The following is a 19380-nucleotide window of genomic DNA, read 5'->3' on the forward strand; positions in this document are numbered from 1 at the left end:
TCAAAGCCTGGAAATTGCACGCTTCAAAACCCTACCACGTTAGCAATAGCACCAATGCACCATTGCAGGTACACCACATAGGATCATGTAATACATTTCTGTCACATATTAATTTTGTTTTTTCCAATTTTTTTTTTAATAAAGCATGTTTGTGTGCTGCGGCTCATCGCGCAAACATGCTCAGATTATTAAAAAAAAATAATTTAATTTAACTTATTTCCTTTAATTTGTCAGAGAGATAAAGATAGTTTTGTTCATATCTGTACATGGTATGCCATTTCCATCCATCTACATTTTTAAAGCCTCTTTTGTCTGTCTATATTCCTGTACACGGAATTTTTCCATGCACACTATGGACACTGACATAGGGACTGCAGAGCTGGCTTTCTGCTTGCTGGATCGCTTTACTTGTCTCATTTGCAAGAGATTCAACTGCTTAGGAGGTGATTTGCATGCCACAGAAGTTTCAGTGTTGGCACGCTCGTGAGCGGTGCTTACTGAATCTAAAAACTTTTGCAGATGTGTTAGCAGCGCAGTGCGATGCCTACATGGAAAAAACATGTAGACTTTATTAACCCCCCCTCCCCCCATGGACATTCATGGAATTTGGCCACAGAATTCATTCATCTTAATTTTTATTTCTTTTCATATTTCCTAGTATTTATAACACTGTCGCTTACTTACAGAGTGTTCTGTTCACGGAATATTTTTTAAATTTTCCACATATCAAGATGCATAACACAATTACAATTAAATCACAATAATGAAAGGAAACTGCACTTAAAAATCATGGAATTTATTTCAAGACTTCATCATGTGGGAAAAATAATTTCATTTTCTTCAGAATTATATATCACTGTACCTGTTAACAACTGCTTTAAAACTCTATGTGCCATTATGAGGCAGCCTCAAACTTTGTCTACAATCTTCACCATACACCTCATGTAACAACATCCTTCACAAATACATACTGTACATTCCTTTTGAGGATCCTTAGAGGTGTGGGAAATATATTTAGTTTTGTGTCTTTTCTTAAAGGGAACATACCTCTGCGGCTCTATACCCTGCCTAGACTCAATCAGGGTACCAGGAACCTCCTCGGTAACTAAGATCTGGAAAATCCTCCTACACTTCTTGGATATAATCAGCTATGGTCCCCCCCCCCCATCGTCTGCTGTGGACATCTAATGAGCCTCAGGGGGTGTTCGAGAAGTCATTTCCGTGCCAGACTTTGATAGGCTCGTGCAGGATGAATGAACATCAATACTTGGTGTTCTTTAGGGTTATCATCCACCTTGACAGAAAAATCTGGTGGAGGTTGGACAGCAGCAGTATCAGACCTAGATTTCTTGGGCTTTTTCTACAGTGGCAGCTGTACCTTGGGGCAGATGGATTTGACCACGGTACTCTGGGGTAATAACTTGAGACACTGGTTCGCAAGATAAATGGAAAGTGAAGACAGATGGCTGTGAAATGTCTTCAGCATAAATGCCTGACAAATACAGCACTGAATGTGGTCGTGAGAAGTGTCTAGAGGCATTATGATCCTTATGGGGCATCTGCCTCCCACACTGAAATCGGTCTTTCTTGGATGACATGAACTCTCAAAATACTAGTTAAAGGGAAAGAAAAGCAACCCCAAAGGGGTATTTATTTGAAAGCGGCTAAGTGCAACTAGCTAAAATGAAAAGTGTTCAGATTGATGTTCAGCTATGGCATTCAGACTGGCAGAAAAGAAATTCTTCTGAGTGTTCAAGATCCATAGGTTACCTTTACACCCTACACTGACATGGGGGAGCATACATCCGACATACAACACTGGTAATAAGTAAAGGCTTTTGTATACTGACCAGACGTTGGGAGATCCCATAGGTTATGAATACTGCAACAGTGATATGGAAGGACATCACTGAGGTTTCTTAGTCCTTTAGAAAATATAAGCTGTTACAGAAGGATTTTCCAGAACCTACACTCATTTATCCGGTCCTGTCTACTTTAGAGGATGTGTGTTTTACTGACTGCAATTTCCCTGATAGTCGTCCAGATGTTCCTAAAAAGGCAGATATGATGTATAAAGCTCCTCAGTCTTTGAAATTTTTATACACTATTCCCAAAGCTGACCCAGCAGCTATAACTTTAGTTGATCCCACTACTGCTAAGCATTTAGTTAATTTAAATCCTAATAAGGATGGGGAAATTACTGATCTGTATGCGGAAAAAAGTGTAAACTTCTACAACTTTATATTGTCAGGCTCATATGTTAAAGTTTGTTCTATCATATTGTGAAAGTATGAGGAATGTTACATCCACAGTTTCTTCTTTTGAAGAAAAAACTGCTTTAAATAACAATGTATTCTACTACACAGGTTACTACTCATCGTCTGCAGTGTGTGTATGACTCTGTTGGTAATTCTTCCATGGCTATGACCATTAGTACTGTTTTCAGGAGGTTTTTTGGGCTAGATTCTCAGAACCTCCCAGATGATGAGGAAAAAATGAGATTTTAAATCCTCCCTTGGATAAAGATTTAGTGTTTGACTCCTCTGCTGCAGAGGTAATGAAAAAGTGTGACGAAAAGGGCAAGCTGATTCAGGGAATATCTTAAGATTTTCAGCCCTCATTTTACAATCTGCCCAAAGGATTTTGTTTCTCCTCATCCAATGCAGGCAAACACACACACACACACACACACACACACACACACACACACACAATAAACAGTCTCAACAGAATTCAGGTAAATAGACATGTAAGAACAAATGGCAAGGAGTTTACAAAAAGAAGTCAAACTTCCTAAAACCAAGGACGGTCCAACAAGTCTGAATTCAAGAGACCGTGTAACCCCCTACCACCCAGGCCCCTTTTCTCTTCCTGAAAGTCTGAATCTCCATTTTTCTCTTTGGCAACAGATTGCTTCAGACAAATTGTATATTAAAATGATTAATTAAGGTTACAGATGGCAGTGGGAAGAAATTCCTCCTTTCCAGGTAGTCATTCCTCTTCCTCCACATCAGCCTCTTATTTCTACTGTATCTTCATCACATGCTGTCCCCCCAAGAAGTGATAGAACCAGTTCTTCCTTCCAAGGTAGGGAAGTAGTTTTATTCAATGATGTTCCTAGTGCCAAAGAAAAAAATGCTTACAGACCAGTTCTGGATCTTTCTTTATTAAACATGTTTGTGATAGTGCCGAAATTCAAAATGATGTTACTTTACCACCTGTTAAATCTTCCTCTTTCAAATTTCCTGGTAACACTAGAATTAAAAGATGGCTATCATCACATCTCTATCCATCCAGACTTCAGAAGTTTCTTAAGGTTGCATGCAACAGGATCACATTATCAATTCTCTGCCTTATCCTATGGGCTATTCACTGCTCCAAGAGTGTTCAAAAAGTGTCTAGCTTCAGTTACAGCTCATTTCAGAATACATGGTATCCACATTTTTCCATATTCAGATGACTTGCTTACCTCTGCAGAGTCTTTTTCAAAATGTCAGGAATCTCTGCCTCTTTTTTGCAAAAGCTGGAATTCCAAAAGAATATTCAAAAGTGTTTCTTGACTCCCTCATACATGATTGTGTCCCTAAGATGTCAACTAGACACCTCAGTTCAAAAAGCTTTTCTTCCACAAGAAAAACACTAGATCTTTACTTACATCTATTTCTAGGGTTTTTCACTCAGACTTCAGTCACTGTGAGGGAGTACCTCAGAATTCTGGGTTTCACGGCATCGACGATTCTCATGATACCCCTGGCAAGACTCTACATGTAGAGAAAGACTCAATGTATCTGAAATCTCCTTGTTCTCAACACCCTTTATCTTTTCAGACCCTAGTGCTGGAGTTTGTCAGAAGAGAAATATTTTGGTAGGGACAAGTGATATCACTAAATTCAAATTTCCCCTTCTTCCTTTCTGCTCCAAAGGCATCAACACAGACACTTTGAACTATGCTTAGAGTAGTTTCAGGAAGGATAAAAGTGCAGGGGTGGGGGTGTGGGACACCAAGGGCAAACTCAGTCAAATAAATATTAAGGGCCGGCTTGCCCTGATCAAGGCACTCAATTTTCTGAATAATCTTTGGCCCTCAAGACCTCTTCAAGTGGTTACAGGCAATACCACTGTCATGTGGTACACCTACAATCCAGTGGGAACCAAGTTGTACCCCCATGCCCATTAATGTTAGCTTGGGATATAGCTTCGCAGCACAATCTCACTATACAAGCATCCTTTAATCTTTCAGAGCAAAACTGTGTTTAGACAAGTTGAGCAGGAACAGTGCAGACAATCAGGAATGGAAACCAGATTGGTGGTGTTTCCAAGATTTGATCTGTCTGTGGAGAGTTCCTCAAGAAGACCTCCTTGCCTCCTCTCTGAGAAATCAATTTGCAAAATTGAGTTCCAGGACTCCATGTAAGATGGTTGCACTTTTAATACAATCACCATTCTGAACTTTACCTGCACAACAAACTAAGGTTTGAAAAGTCCAGGGGTGGTCTTAGAAAGTTGTATTCTGAAGGGAACAGAAAAAAACCTGGAATAAATGTCTTGCCCTCTTTGGGGAGGTGGTTCCCCCAAATGACACATTAACAATACAGATTGAGAAACAATTAGTTATGTACTTACCATAACGATAGATGTATGTGGTCCATCTCGCCTACATTCATTACTGACGGGCTCAGAGCCGAGAATCAGCTCCGACTCGGCCGATAGTTACTAGCACAAAGTCTCTAATTGGCTGGGATAACCCAGTATCCCAAGATGCACCACGCCCAAACCCCAGATTTTGTTTGCCAACCATATAACAGTGTTACATACACAACCTCACAGAAAATAACACAAGCAAGAAGAGAGAAAAAATAACATCCTCAGAAGGGTCTAAGAACGTAATTTCCTCCAAGTCCACCAGGAAGGGGGAAGGTGGGTGGGTACGTAAGAATGTAGGCGAGATGGACCACATACATCTATCGTTATGGTAAGTACATAACTAATTGATGTAACGTGGTCCTATCTCGCCTACATTCATTACTGATGGGACAGCGTCCCTAGCACCTATATCCTGGGAGGCTCACGGAAAAATACTCCTGAGCACCGTGGAACCAAAGGAAGCCCGGCCTCTAGACCCACGTCCAGCTTGTAATGAGAAATAAAGGTGTGTGGAGAGGTCCAGGTGGCCGCAGCACAGATGTCATCTAACGAGAGTCTAGCATGATAAGCTACTGAGGCAGCCATAGCCCTGGTAGAATGAGCCTTAACCGGGAAAGGTAAAACTCTGTCTGCTGATTCGTAAATAAAAGAAATACAGTCCGTAATCCACCTAGCAATAGTACTCTTAGTCACAGGGCTACCCTTCTTGTTCTCTGAAAAGGACACAATCAGCTGATCCGATTTCCTATGGAGTTTCGTCCTATGCAAATAAAACCTTAGCTGTCTATGTACATCCAGCTGGTGAAATTTGAACTCCGCTTTGTTTGAAAATTTTGGAAAGAAAACTGGCAACTCAATGGATTGATGAAGACAAAAGGTGGAAGACAGCTTAGGAAGAAAGGGTTGAGTCTCAAGGAAACCCTATCCTTATGGAAGATCAAATAGGGGCTTTTAATGGAAAGGGCTTGAAGCTCTGATACCTTCCTGGCCGAAGTAATGGCAACCAGAAAAGCTGTCTTCCAAGACAAAAATTTTAATTCACAAGTGGCAGCCGGCTCAAAGAGAGCAGAAGTTATGGTTTGAAGCACCAAGTTTAAATCCCATGGCAAGACTGGTTGTGCTACTGGGGGACGAAGTAACCAGGCTCCTTTCAGGAAGGCTTTACAAAGTTTATGGCCCATAAGCGAAGGCTCATATGAAACGTGGAAATTAGAGATGGCCGCCAGCTGTACCTCAATGGTAGAGGGAACGGAACCCTGTCTGAAGAGCATAGCCAAAAAATCTAAGACCGCAGACAAGGGGGCTGTGAAGGGGTCTAGATTATGTGCTTGAGCCCAAATAGTAAATCTCCTCCATTTGCTAGAGTATATTTTTTTAGTGGATGACTTGTGGGAGGAAGACAGGATATGTACCACCTCCGGCGAAAAAGAGTGTAGTCTGACTAAGGATGGAAGTGGAGAAGCCAAGCTGTCAACCTGAGGATTCGAAATGATGGATGGAACTGCCCCGACAGAGGAGTCAATGGGTCTGGAGCTGGGTCCAGAGTCCAAGGGCCATCCACTGTGTACTTCTGAAGAAAAAGAAACCAAACTTGACGGGGCCAGTGTGGTGCGATTAGAATCATCCTGCTTCCCAAAGAAGTTGCCTTCTGAATGACTCTTGGCAATAGAGGAAACGGAGGAAAGACATAAAGCAGACCGGGAGGGCCAATCGTGGACTAGAGAGTCCCTGGGTGACTCCCCCTGAGGGAGATCAGAGTGAAGTACCTGCTGCACTTGGCATTCAGGGGACTGGCAAACAGATCACAGCCAGGTTGACTCCACCTGGAGAAGATCTGAGTTGCAACTCGGTCGTTCAGGGACCACTCGTGAGGCATCAAAATAGCTCTGCTTAGCCTGTCTGCTATCACATTGGACTTCCCCGGAATGTGCGTTGCCACTAGAAAACGTTGGGAGGACACCGCCCAGTTCCACATTCTCATGGCCTCTCTGCAGAGGGGATAGGACTTGGTTCCTCTCTGCTTGTTCAGTTACCACATGACTGACATGCTGTCGGAAAGAATAGCAATCGTTCCCTTGGGAAGAGAGCTCTGAAGTGCTTGCAACACTAATAGCACTGCCCTCATCTCTAGGACATTGATGTGCAAGTGTACCTCGTGGTCCTGCCACGTGCCTTGGACCGTTCTGCCAAGATAATGCCCCCCCACCCTATGTCGGAAGCATCCATGGTCACTGTGGCGGTAGGAGACAAGGGAGTCAGGGGGCTCCCTTTGTCCAGATTGGGTGAATGAAGCCACCAACGTAGGTCCTGTCGGCATTGTTCTGTGATAAGAATCGGATGAGACAGAGGGAATTCCTGAAAGGACCACTGGACCGACAGAAGCCATTGGAGGATCCGCATATGTAGCCTGGCTAGTGGTACTATCATGATGGTAGCCGCCATTGATCCTAGCAGTTGAAGAACAAGTCTGGCCTGGACTTTCTTGAGGGGTAGTAAGGCCAAAACTTTGTTTTTTGTTTCAAAGCCTCTGCCCTTTGATTTGGTGGCAGGACTGGCATGCCTTTTCTTTTTGGCAATGTGTGAAAATGGAACCTGTATCCTTTGTCTATTATTTGCAGTGTCCATTTGTCTCTTGTAATACTGTGCCAATTTTCTGAAAATAAGGAAAGCTTTCCGCCCAAAGGTGCTTCTAATTGAGCCCTGGTTGGCGGAGTCAAAGCAAAGTCATTGAGTCTGTCCTTGTGCAGCAGTTGTAGGTCCTGCACTACCTCTCTGGTTGGGAGGCTGCCATTGACGTCCTCTGTAAGAGCCTCTAGCTTGCCCTCTACCTCTGGCACGCCTGTTCTTGCCTCTCTGAAATCTTTCTGTGTCCGGAAAGGACCAATTATTGGTAGGCCAATTTCTGCTGAATCTTGGTGGTTGGACTTGTAGAAAATCTTTGACTGTTTGTACAGATTTTGCCTTTTCCTCAAATTTCTTTAAGACCTCCTGAGCAGTGGAGCCAAATAACTTTTGCTTTTCCAGTGGAGCATCCAGAAGCTTAGCTTTAACATGGTCTGGCAGAGACTGTTCCTTCAGCCAAGCATGCCTACTATGACTGCACCTGTCATAGCTGACCTACATGAAGCTTCCAATGCATCATAACCACACTGTAAGAAATGGTTGCTAACCTGCTGGAAGTTATGTACCAGATCCTGAAGTGATTTGCGGTCTAGGGGTTCAGGTGAAGACAGCTTCTTATGCAATTTATCTAACAAATACTCTTGGTACTGTATCATATGAAATTGACAATTTAATGTCCTCACAGAAAGAGTAGCAGAAGTATACACTTTTTTACCCCATCTCTCTAAAGCCCTGGACTCCCTTTCAGAGGGGAGTGGATTCTTAGTAGTGGAAGCTGCAACCCCTTTAGGGCCCTGGGAAATAGTTTCTGGATCAGCAGAGTGGGCCTTGTAAAGAAAAAGATGCGAGTCCGGGACCCTGTAGTACCTATCGGGTTTGGCAGGGGCCGGAGGAAGAGTGTCAGGGGTTATGCTAGACTGAGAGTACACATCATCAATGACAGTCAAAACAGGAGGTATAGCCAAAGGTCTATGCTGAGGTAAATGCAGAAAAGTTCTTAATCTTTTCCTGGAATCAGAGAATTCCTGGCCCTGCCATTTGAAATGCTCTCTCATAGTGTGAAGGGTCTCCCCAAAGGATAGTTCTTCAGGAGGGGAGGCCGAGGGGATTGATTCCTCTGCATCAGAATCCTCGTAGGCCGAAAAAGCCTCCTCCTGGTAGTCCGAGAGAGCAGAGCCATCAGAGGCCTCCTCTGAGGAGTGGGGTCAGAGGGCTCAACCCTGGGCCTTTGTCTAGAGGGGTTGAGAGCCCCTGTCCGGATGGGGTTGAGAGCCCCTAATTAAGGAGATAAGGTCCTCTGCTAGAGTAAGAATCTGTGAACTGGTAGAGGGTCCCTGAGGAATAACCCTGGGAGGCATAGCTTTTGTATGTTTAGCAGCTTTAGCCCTGGTGAAAGCCTTTATGGACATGGATGCAGGAGGCCTAGCTGCACCACGTGCTGGTGTAGTTTTGTCTAGAGAAATGGTGTCGGAAGTTTCCAAGACGCCAGTTTCTGAAGGAAATTCAATAACCGACTCAGCAGGGGCCTCCGGGGCCAAGGTTGTCGGTTGAGCAGTTTCGGCGGTCGGAAGTACCAAGGACTCGGTTTCAGCCGAGACCGAGAGACTCGCGGTAGGCCTGGCCGTGGTTTCAGCCGAAACCGCGGCCCGCGTGTGTCGGTCCTTATCCTACCGTTTCTTTGTTAAATGTGAAGTCGGAGTCTCCGACGGCATATTGTATGAAAAATTAGCCCCAAAAACTTCCTCTGTAAACTCCGCCCGATGTCTAAGAGTGCGTCGGTTGAAGGAAGCACAGGCTGAACAGGCCGAGACGTCGTGGTCTGGGCCTAGGCAGGGGAGGCAGTAAGAGTGGAAATCCTTATGAGGTATTTGTTTCCCACAAGATAAGCAATTATTAACTTTATCTGACATCGGCTGAGGCAAGAAAGAGTCCCCAACGGGGTACTTAGCTTTTGAAGTCTTCGGTAGCTGAATTACAGGAGCTGGCCGACCGGCACTTGCGAACTGCTTCGGGCACCACGCGGCAAGAAAGACTGGGGAAGATGGCGTCGGCTGACGCTTTTATAACCCAGGCGCTCTGACGTTGAGGAGAGGGCGACATCAGCCGACGCCGGACCCAGACTTTGGAATCCGGCTGACCGAAGGGCTGCCTGAGGCAGGACAACCCATATGTGATGACTGCAGATGCATCCTTGAAGGACATCAGAAATTTCAGAATCCTGATCAGAAGAATCAGAAGGAAAATTGGTTCTAGGTCTCTTAGAGGGAGAACGGTGGCTTCCCCTAATTAGAGTAATAAGGTCTTCAGCCATTCTTACCATTTGTTTTTTAGGCATATGGGCCTGACCATGCGGTTTGGACGTCTGTTTTCTAGGCATGGTTCGAGTTTTAGGCCTTGAAGAAGAAGATGGCGTCGGTTTGAGATGTAAGTCAGTAGGCCTGAATACACCCTCAGAAGCCGGTGCCTGAACAGCGGCTCCAGACCCATCCAAGGTAGAGACATCTGCAGGTTCCATAGTCGAAGAAACATCTCGCGGCACACCGGACTCCGAATGGGTCTCAGAAGAGGCCTGCGAATCTGCAGTGGCGGCTATCAGGGGCTGCGAAAGCGCCTCACTGAGTACCGATGAACTGGCGACTAGCTTAACAGAAGCGTCGTTGGCAGCTTTGGACCTATGCGGTCTGTCTCTGTCTTTATCTTTAAGTTTTTTCGGAATGTCTGTAGTCGAATGGCTTAACAAAGCCATTTCTGGATAATTAAACTGAGTACTGAAATAGTTAGATGCGAAAATGAACAGACGACGAATAGTATGAGGATTTAATAAGGCACAAAACCGACAGCGAGGGACATCGTGGTCTGGGCCTAAGCAAGGAATGCAGTACGAATGAAAATCTTTATGAGGTAATTGCTTTCCACAAGTAATACAATTGTTAACTTTTAGTGACATCGGTTTAGAGCAAGAAAAAAGATCCCAAACGGGGTACTTAGCTTTTTTGAAGACTTCGGTTCTGAAACTCGAAAAAGAAAATTTCAGAAGTCGGCCGACCGGCACTTGCAAACTGCTTTTGCTTCGAGCACCGCACGGCAAGAAAGACTGATGTAATGTCATTGGCTGCATGCTTTATACCCTTGACTACCTGACGTCGTGGAAGAAGAGACAGCAACAGATGCAGGACCCAAGACTTTGATAATCAGGCTGGCTGAGGGCTACCTGCAAGCAGATAACCCACATGTAATGACTGCAACAGTGAAACACGAAGAACATCCTTATGTTATCAGAAGGTCAGTCTGAAAAAACAAACAAAAAAAACAGTACTTTTGTCAAAAAACATGAACTTTCATAAGAGTGTAAAAGCCACTTTCCAGGTAGAATTTCTTCAGTATCGAGGGACCAAGGGTTCTCATGGCTACACAGGATCATGGGTATATAATAGGCTAACAATCCCATGGGTCTTTTTAAGCCTAGCCAAGCTTCTTATCTACAGCAGACAGATTTTGGTACCTAAACGTGATTTTAAGGGGTATATGCAACCGTGGGTGGGCATGGATTTACATGCTGCCTCTTGTCTATTTGAGACATAGGTGCCAGACCTGGGGTAAATTTCCAATTCCTTATCCACTGGTCCAAGTCATGCTTGAACTGGAGTAGGGAGGAACCTTTCTTTACAAGGATGGGAAGCCTGCTCCATGGAAGGAACAGTCTCTGAGACAAATATTTGTCCCTCCAACATGTTGTATTTATGCTGCAGATGAGGTTTATGTCCCTAGATTGGCAATTCTGTTATTTGTTTTGTAGATAAGCAGCAGGTTCATCCAAGTGGGATCTGACAATATTTTATAGCCCAAACTTAGATATCCTCTCAGAGGTTTGTAGGAGACAGGGTATAGGGATAGGACTTTGAAGCAGTCCTTATAGGACATTTTGTTTATGCCCTGTATTCTTCTTGTGAGGAACCTCTGTGGACATTACAGCTGTTGCACATGCCTTGTCAGGTACACACCAAAGAGGGAAATGTACTCAGTGACTGGTATGATGGGGGCGGAGTACAATGACAGTAAACTGCAGCCAGATTTGTAGGCCAATAGATTAGCTATATTTCCCTTCTCAATGTAGGTGGCTCCACTCAATTGCCTTTGAGGTTGCTGACATAGCTGAAGAAAGCCTTGTGACTGTCCTTGGCCTGGGAAGCTATTTTTATCATCAAATCTGGCACTGACAGACTTGATTTGCTTTCTCAGTTGCATGTTTAGATTGATGAGAGAGATTTTTACTTGCTGGACATTGCACTTCCTTATCTTTGTCATAGGTTCATAGGATGATACTAGGCTATCGGCCTGGAGGCCTTTATAAGCCTAGCCAAGAATTTTGCCCATGTTACCACAAAGTCAGCACCTGTTTCCCCTGTCCAGCAGGGACACAGGTGGGATCCCAGGGATGTATTTTCTGTTTCCTATCCAGTCATCCGGGTTCCTGTTAAAGAGGGCTAGAGAGGTACTCTGCTTGAAATGGAGAGGTAGTCTATTCCACAGATGATAGAGTCTTTTGGGATACAAATCTATCCCGCCAACAAGTTCTATTAATGTCACAGACCAGGTTGAGGCCTTGAATACAGGTTGAGCAAGTGGAGTTTGACTTATGGATATGCAGCAACTCCATCAAGGCTGGTCCTGAGATGGGCTTGTATGCCAAAACAGGTCACTTCTGAGCAGTCTGTATGAGACTGAGTAGAGGGACAGGGCTTTTAGCCTATCTGTATAGGATAGGTGTTTTGAGACCCTGGATTTTTCTGGTCAGGAACCTCTGTGAACTCTCTAGCTGCTGCATGTGTTTGGGAAGGTACATGCCGAAGGGAGCAGTGTACTCGATAATGGGTCTGATATGGGAGGAGTACAGGGATGTTATGACTGCCTTGTTCCTAGATGGAATACCCTTATTTATGAGACGGGCCATGTAGAAAGCCTTCCATACAACGGAGGCAATGTGGTGGTCAAAAGAAGGATTACTATCAACCTGGGTGCCCAAGTCCCTCATGACTGTGTTCTTAGTACAATGTTATTAATGTGATTAATGGGGATGCCATTTTCCCCAAAGGGGATAATGATGCATTTCTTGGCATTCAGTTTAAGGTCATGCTTCTGGCACCAGTCATTAGTTTGGGTAAGGCCCTCTTGGAGGATGCTCACATCACTTGGGGAATTTAAGACAGTGCCCAGCTTGCAGTCATCTGCAAACTTGGTCAGCCAGAGACCACTGGCTTTGGCTTGCACCTCAGAAAAGCATATCCCAAACAGTGGTGGCCCCAAGACCAATCCTTGGGATACACTGCTCATTATGGGTCTACTACTAGAGGTGGCTTCCCCTATTTTGACTGAGTGGGTTCTATCAGTGAGCCATTTAGCTACCCATCTGGTAACATATGGGTTGATGCCTAGCTGGGAGAGTGGGGAATAGTGTCAAAGGCTTTGGCTAAGTCAAGGTAGGTGGTGTGAACTGTCTTTCCCTAGTCCATGGCTTTGGTGACTGTTTTGAAGCAGTCAACCAAGTTTAACAGGCATGATCTCCCTTTGACAAAACCAAACTGTGTGGGGTCAAGCTTTTGGAGGTTCCCCATGTCCTTGTTTATACAGTCCATGATAATTCATTCCATGGCCTTGCAGATCAGGCTAGTTGGGCTGATGGGCCTACAATTGCCTGGGTCAGTGGACAATATATCTTTGTGTAGAGGGATGACAGTGGCTGTCCTCCATTTGGCTGGGACAAAAGCAATGATCAGGCTTTAGTTGAATAGGGTGCCTAATGGAGCTGAGAGCTCATGCCTGAGTTCATGTAGGATACAGCCAGGTATGTTATCGGGTCCCATGGAGAATCTATTTTTTGAGAGGGCATTGAAGACCTGCTCCCTGGTGATGATGGGAGGGGTCAGGTGCTGGGGATGACATGGTTTATTGATGGGGGACAGGAGGTGAAGTTTTCGCTGAACCTATCTGCTAACAGGTTGGCTATATCTATGGCATTTGTACATGTGGTACTCTTGACCACCAGTTCACAGCAGATTTGGGTATGACCTTTGAGATTGCGTATGTATGTGAAGAAGGCCTTGTGACCGTCCTTAATGGATGTGGCCAATTTGGACTCAAAGTTAGCCTTAGAGGATTTCACCATTGACCTTATTTGCTTGTTCAGACAAAGGAGAGATTGCTTCCAACTTGGCACCTGCTCTTTCTTGGCCCTGGACAGCAATTTTTTCCTTTTATTATAGAGTTTGTTAACTGCTGCTGTCCACCAGACAGGTTTACTCTTCCTTGAGGAAGATGATTTGGTCCTGTCAGGTGTTGCTGAGTTCATACGGGTATGTAGGTGCTCATATTGTTTTTTTGGTGTAGGCTTGGACATTAGTGCTAGTTCCAACTGAAGGGACGGTGGCTGTGAAGCTGCTTATACCTGCTCTGAGGATATTGTAGTCAGCTTTGGAAAAGTTTTTTTGTTTGATCCTGATTGGGGGGGGGGGGGTGACTTCAAAAGTGATTGCTTTATGGTCAGATCTTACCACAGATGATGACACTGTAGGGGTGGTAAAATGGCTACTCATCATGTTGGTTAGGAGCAGGTCCAGGATATGTTCACCTCTCGTAGGGGTGTCGACCAGCTGATCCAATGCATTGGCACTGACTAAGTCAGAATCTCTGGACATTCTATTTTGGGCTAGAATAGGTCTTCTGCTCTATGGTTGGGTAGTTAAAGTCACCAAGGATCAGGGTAGGGGGTTGAATCTTGATGGATTCAAGTAAGTCCAGATAGGTGGAGAGGGTGTCCTGAGTCATGGTTGGGGGTCTGTAGCTAGCTATGATTTGAATAGGTGTTTTGTCAACAGTTAACTGCACTTGGAGTGTCTCCTGTGTGTCATACCATTTTACCAGCCTAGAGGTGTGTCTTTGCCTTTGTAGCCCTTTGCTTGGGGTCTGAAAGTATGGTAGAATAAGTATCCTAGTAAGGCTGGGGTGCTCTCTGCAGCTTTGAACCAGGTTTCAGTGACTGCACAAATGTCAGCATCCTCCAGGGTAAGGAATACTTGACATGAGTACAGTTTCATGCCAAGACCTAGAGTTTAGCAGCATGACCTTTAAATTTCGTTAAGAATTTTTCACGTTGGTAATTTTGTGCTCATGACTTTGCCTAAAAAAGGAACTATGGGAAAGGCAAGAGCCTTTGCCATCTCTGGCAAAGGAATGTGGTCTGTGAATCATGTCTCCCAGCTTCTCAGGTACTGGATCCCCTTGGAATGACACCAGAAACTAAGCCAATTGTTAAAGTTAAGCATTTTCTGTTTGTATTGAGGCATCATTCTATGTGATGACAGGATGCTGCTTCAGGCTAGGGACATACCTGCCTGAGACAAATTATTCAGCAAACTCAATCATGCCTCTCTTCATACAGTCCAGAGAGGTACATCTCAAGTAATTCACACCAACATGGACTATGAAAGAGTCATAACAGTACCTGTTGTTAAGAAATTTGTGTGGGTGTGTGATATGGCAGATTCTAGCACTTGACAAACAACTTACAGTGACTTTCTTCTTGTCTAGCCTTGTGAAGGTTACATCTGTGTGTCTCACGATAGTCTCCTAAGACTAGTATGTTGGGTCTGTGGCTGGGCCTTAGAGGCTGTGAGACACAGATGTGTGTACTATGTGTGATGCTTGGTGGTGTGGGTTGTGATGTGCGTGTGTTTTTGCTTCAGAGGTCTCTTTTGTTTAGGTATATTTTTGTTGACAGCCTCTGCATATGTAGGAGTGGGTTGTACAGGTGTGGGTGGTGTTAGAGGTGTGGTATTCATAGTGTTTGTGCAAACAACCTTCGCAGTGCCAAATGTACTGGCTTGTGACTGAGACAGCAAGGATTCAACGTTCTTATCGTAATTGCATCTCTCACATTATGTGTTCCTATGTGGTAGTAGTAGTAGAAGGTTGTGTGTGTACATAAGGCAGTTCCTACACTGTCTCAGGATGCCCATATCAGCCAGACTAGTAGAGAAACCATAAGAAATTGTCCTTTCAAGGTTATCTGAATCTGTGGAAGATAGGTCAGGGACAGCAGAGTGAGTACTACCTGAGGAGAGTACCTATAGGTGTGAGTAGGGCAGGATAAAATCAATACATTAGCTGTAGACTAGGGCCTCACACAGGAGTGCTGGTAAGGGAAAAATGAAACTGAGATACCTTGCAAAGGATTAAAACAGCACAGCGGCAGTACGCAAAGTACAGTTGTGTACACTTACCATAAATGTAGATGTTCGAGTGTATTCACTGTTGCAGTCATTACATTTGGGTAATCCTGCTGGCAGGTTGCTCTCAGTCGGCCTAAATTCCAAAGTCCTGGGTCCTGCGTCGGCTCCTGTCGCCCCTTCCCTGACGTCAGGTTGTCAGGGGTATAAAAGAAGCAGCCGACACCATTTTCTTTAGTTTTTCTTGCCCCAGATCTCAGGTGCCCCCTAAAAGGTAGCCAAAATTTATATGTATATAAAAATACATGCCCCAATATAAACTTTACCTTCATCTACAAGCAAATACACCACATAGGTTGTATAAATCAGAGAAGGAAAGATAGGTTCCATCAGAAGAAGGGGGGGTGGAGGGTGGGTAACCTGAACTGCAACAGTGAATACACTCGAACATCTACATTTATGGTAAGTGTACACAAAGTACAGTTTTGTACCTACCATAAATGTAGATGTCCGATAGGTATGCATCTGCAGTCATAACATATGGGTTGTCCTGCCTCAGGCAGCCCTTCGGTCGGCCGGATTCCAAAGTCTGGGTCTGGCCTCGGCTGATGTTGCACTTCACCCGACGTCATAGCTCCTGGGTTACAAAGGCATCAGCCGACGCCATTTTCCTCAGTGTTTCTTGCCCCAGATGCCAGGTGCCCTCAAGGAAGGCTAAATTTGTATAAAAGTAGCAAATTCCAAACAGTAGAAAACAAAAAGTATATATACATACAAACAAATACACCATAATAGATTCCCCCAGCTAGCTAAGAGAGGGGTAAGTACCCTAGGAATACCACAGAGGGGAAGGAGGGTGGGTAATCCTGACTGCAGATGCATACCTATCGGACATCTACATTTATGGTAGGTACAAAACTGTACTATGTCCTTCAAGGATGCATCTGCAGTCATAACATATGGGTAGAATACCATAGCCAAACTGGGGGAGGAGGCACTAAGACAATGATGGTGTAGTTAAGATCCCTTGTAAAACAGCAGTTGCAAAACCTGCTCGGGATCTGGAGTATAAAGGAAGATTGTAATGCTTGGCAAATGTATGCACGGAGCTCCAAGTAGCAGCTTCTAAAATGTCTTTGGTAGCCACTCCTCGTAGGAAAGCTGTAGTGGTGGCTGTAGCTCTTGTGGAGTGAGGCCTGATATTTTCAGTTGTCGTCTTTCCATGAAATGAGTAGCAGAATCAAATGCAATTTCCTATCCATTTTGAGATTGTTTTGAAATTGCTTTCCCTTGCACTCCTGTTGCATATGCTACCAGAAGCTGGTCAGTGTTTCTGCTGGCCTTAGTTCTGTCCAGATAGTAGCGCAGTTGTCTGTGTACATCAAAGGTGTGTAGTAGTTTTTCCCCCCTGTTCTGTGGGTTGGGGAAGAATGTAGGTAAATGAATAGCTTGGTTCAAGGATACCCTGGATACCACCTTTGGCATAAAAGTAGGATTGGTTCTCAGAGACACTCTATCCTGGTGAAAGATGAGAAAACGCTGCACTGCCATTAATGCCTGTAACTCGGATACCCTTCTCGCTGAAGTGATTGCTAGCAGGAAGGCAGTTTTCCAAGATAAGAACTGTAAGTCTGCTGTTGCTGCTGGTTCGAAGGGAGGAAGTGTTAATTTTTCTAGCACAAAATTGAGATCCCATGCAGGTAGAGGTGGTTTCCTTGGAGGTTTTACATTTTTGATCCCTCTCAAAAATTGTCTGAGGAGAGGATGAGAGAAGACAGGAGGATCCATGTTGTACTCTGCTGAAATTGCTGATGCATGAATCTTAATGGAAGAATAGGACAGGCCATTGTGGAACAGTTCTGCTAAGTATTCTAGGATGTGTGCTAGGTTTGCCAGTGTGACATTTGTTCCCTTTGCTGCACTCCAAATGAGGAATCTCTTCCATTTGGCTGAATATGTTTTCCTTGTGGAGGGTCTGCGAGCCTCCAGGATAATGTCCTTAACCCTCTGAGATAAAACAGGTTGGTTTTGTGTTATGCAATTTTCCAAGCAGTTAGCTGCAGCGTTTTTAAGTTTGGATGCAGGGTCCTGTAGTTGTTCTGCGTTAGAAGTAAAGGACATAGAGGTAGAGGCCATGAGTTCGTCCAAGACATGCTTCTCAGTAGTGGGTACCAATGTTGCCTTGGCCAGTCTGGAGCTATCAGAATTACCTTTGGCTGTTCCTCTCTGATCTTCAATAGAACTTTGTACATCAATGGGAGAGGTGGAAAAGCATATACCGTCAGGGCCTTCCAGCTGAAAGAAAGGGAGTCCACCTTCCAGGCTAATGGGTGGTATACTCTTGAGCAGAATTTCTTCAGTTGGTGGTTGAGTGGGGAGGCGAACAGGTCTATTTCTGGCATTCCCCATTTCTTTGTTATGGTTTTGAAGATGTCTGGATGCAGCATCCATTCGTGAGCATCCGTGGTAGTTCTGCTTAAGCTGTCTGCTAGTGAATTCTCTTTTCCTGGTACAAATCTGGCCTGCAGTTGGATGTTGAGATTCAGGCCTAAGTTCCAAAGGTCCATTGCCATCCGGCATAGGAGGTATGAATGTGTGCCTCCCTGTTTGTTGATGTACCACATGACTGTGGTATTGTCCGTCCTTATCAGCAGGTGTCCTTGCTGGAGGAATGAACTGAATGCCTCGATTGCATGCTTTACTGCCAGCATCTCCTTTAGATTTATGTGTAGATTCAGCTGGTCTTGGGACCACAGGCCTTGGATACACTTGTCTTCCATGTGTGCCCCCCAGCCTAGGTCTGAGGCGTCCATGGTAATGGTCTGCCTTGGATGTGGTTTGTGGAAAGGCAATCCTCTGTTTATCTGGCAGGCCTGAGCCCACCACAGGAATTCTTTGTGCAGGCATGGAATGATTGGAATCAGGGCTTATAGACTGCTTGTGTCGAGACCATACATTCCTCAGGTATCATTGTAGTTTTCTCATATGCAGCCTGGCATGCGGGATCAAGATTATGCAGGATGCCATGTAACCCAGGGCCTGCAGGACTTTCCTTGCAGTAAGCTGAGTTTGTTTTGTTAATGCCATGAAATAGACTGGTAGTTGCTTTTGTTTTTCCTCTGTGAGAAAAGCCATCTGAGCTATTGTGTCCAGTTCTGCACCCAAAAATGTTATCCTTTGGGATGGCACTTGTCTTGACTTTTGTATGTTGACTGTGTATCCCAGGGCTTGCAGCAGTTGTATGACATAGGCCAAATCCTTTATTATTTTTGTCTTGTTGTCCGCTTGTATTAGGCAGTCATCCAGGTATGGGTAGATTTGAATTCCCTGAAGCCTGCAATGAGCAATTACTGATGCCAGGCATTTCGTGAATACTCTGGGCGCAGTAGATAAGCCAAAGGGCAATGCTGAGAATTGATAATGCTCTGATCCTGCAAGAAATCTGAGGTGTCTTGTGCAATCTGGTCGTATAGGGACGTGCAGGTATGCCTCCTTGAGATATAGAGTCACCAGCCAAGACTCCTTGCCCAACATGGGAAGAAGTTGCTGTAGGGTCAGCATTTTGAATTTTGAACAATGAGATATGTGTTCAGTGCGGACAAGTCGAGAATAGGCCTCCATTGATTTTCTTTTCTTGGTACAAGGAATAGTCTGGAGTAAAATCCTTGGCCTTGTTCCATAGATGGTACCTTTTCTATTGCTCTCATCCTTAGTAAGCTGATGATTTGTTTTAGAGCCTCTGATTTCTGGCTTGGTGGAAGGTTTGGCATTCCTCTCTTTTTTGGTAGAGTGTGGAAGTGAAACCGGTAGCCCTTGTCTATTGTTTGCAAAGTCCTTTTGTCTCCTGTAATACAATGCCAGTTTTTTGAAAATAAAGCTAGCTTTCCGCCCA

The 19380-nt window shown here is 44.6% G+C and overlaps 1 protein-coding gene across 6 annotated transcripts in view; it reads right to left on the bottom strand.

The window, feature by feature from the left end:
* Positions 1–19380, bottom strand: part of SETX (senataxin) — a 2451437-nt gene that overhangs the window by 256287 nt on the left and 2175770 nt on the right. Inside the window, exon 26 of one of the 6 annotated variants that reach the window (XM_044058412.1) lies at positions 2980–3117. The exons of the other annotated variants lie outside the window; for them this stretch is intronic. Within the exon in view, the coding sequence (XP_043914347.1) occupies positions 3102–3117 (16 nt within the window). The 3' untranslated portion in view covers positions 2980–3101. Of the gene's footprint in view, positions 1–2979; positions 3118–19380 lie in introns of those variants that run through there. 6 annotated transcript variants of the gene reach the window in all.

The sequence above is a fragment of the Protopterus annectens genome, chromosome 16.part0 (assembly GCF_019279795.1).
Source record: "Protopterus annectens isolate FY-2018-M chromosome 16.part0, PAN1.0, whole genome shotgun sequence".
Classification (NCBI taxonomy): Eukaryota; Metazoa; Chordata; order Ceratodontiformes; family Protopteridae; genus Protopterus; species Protopterus annectens.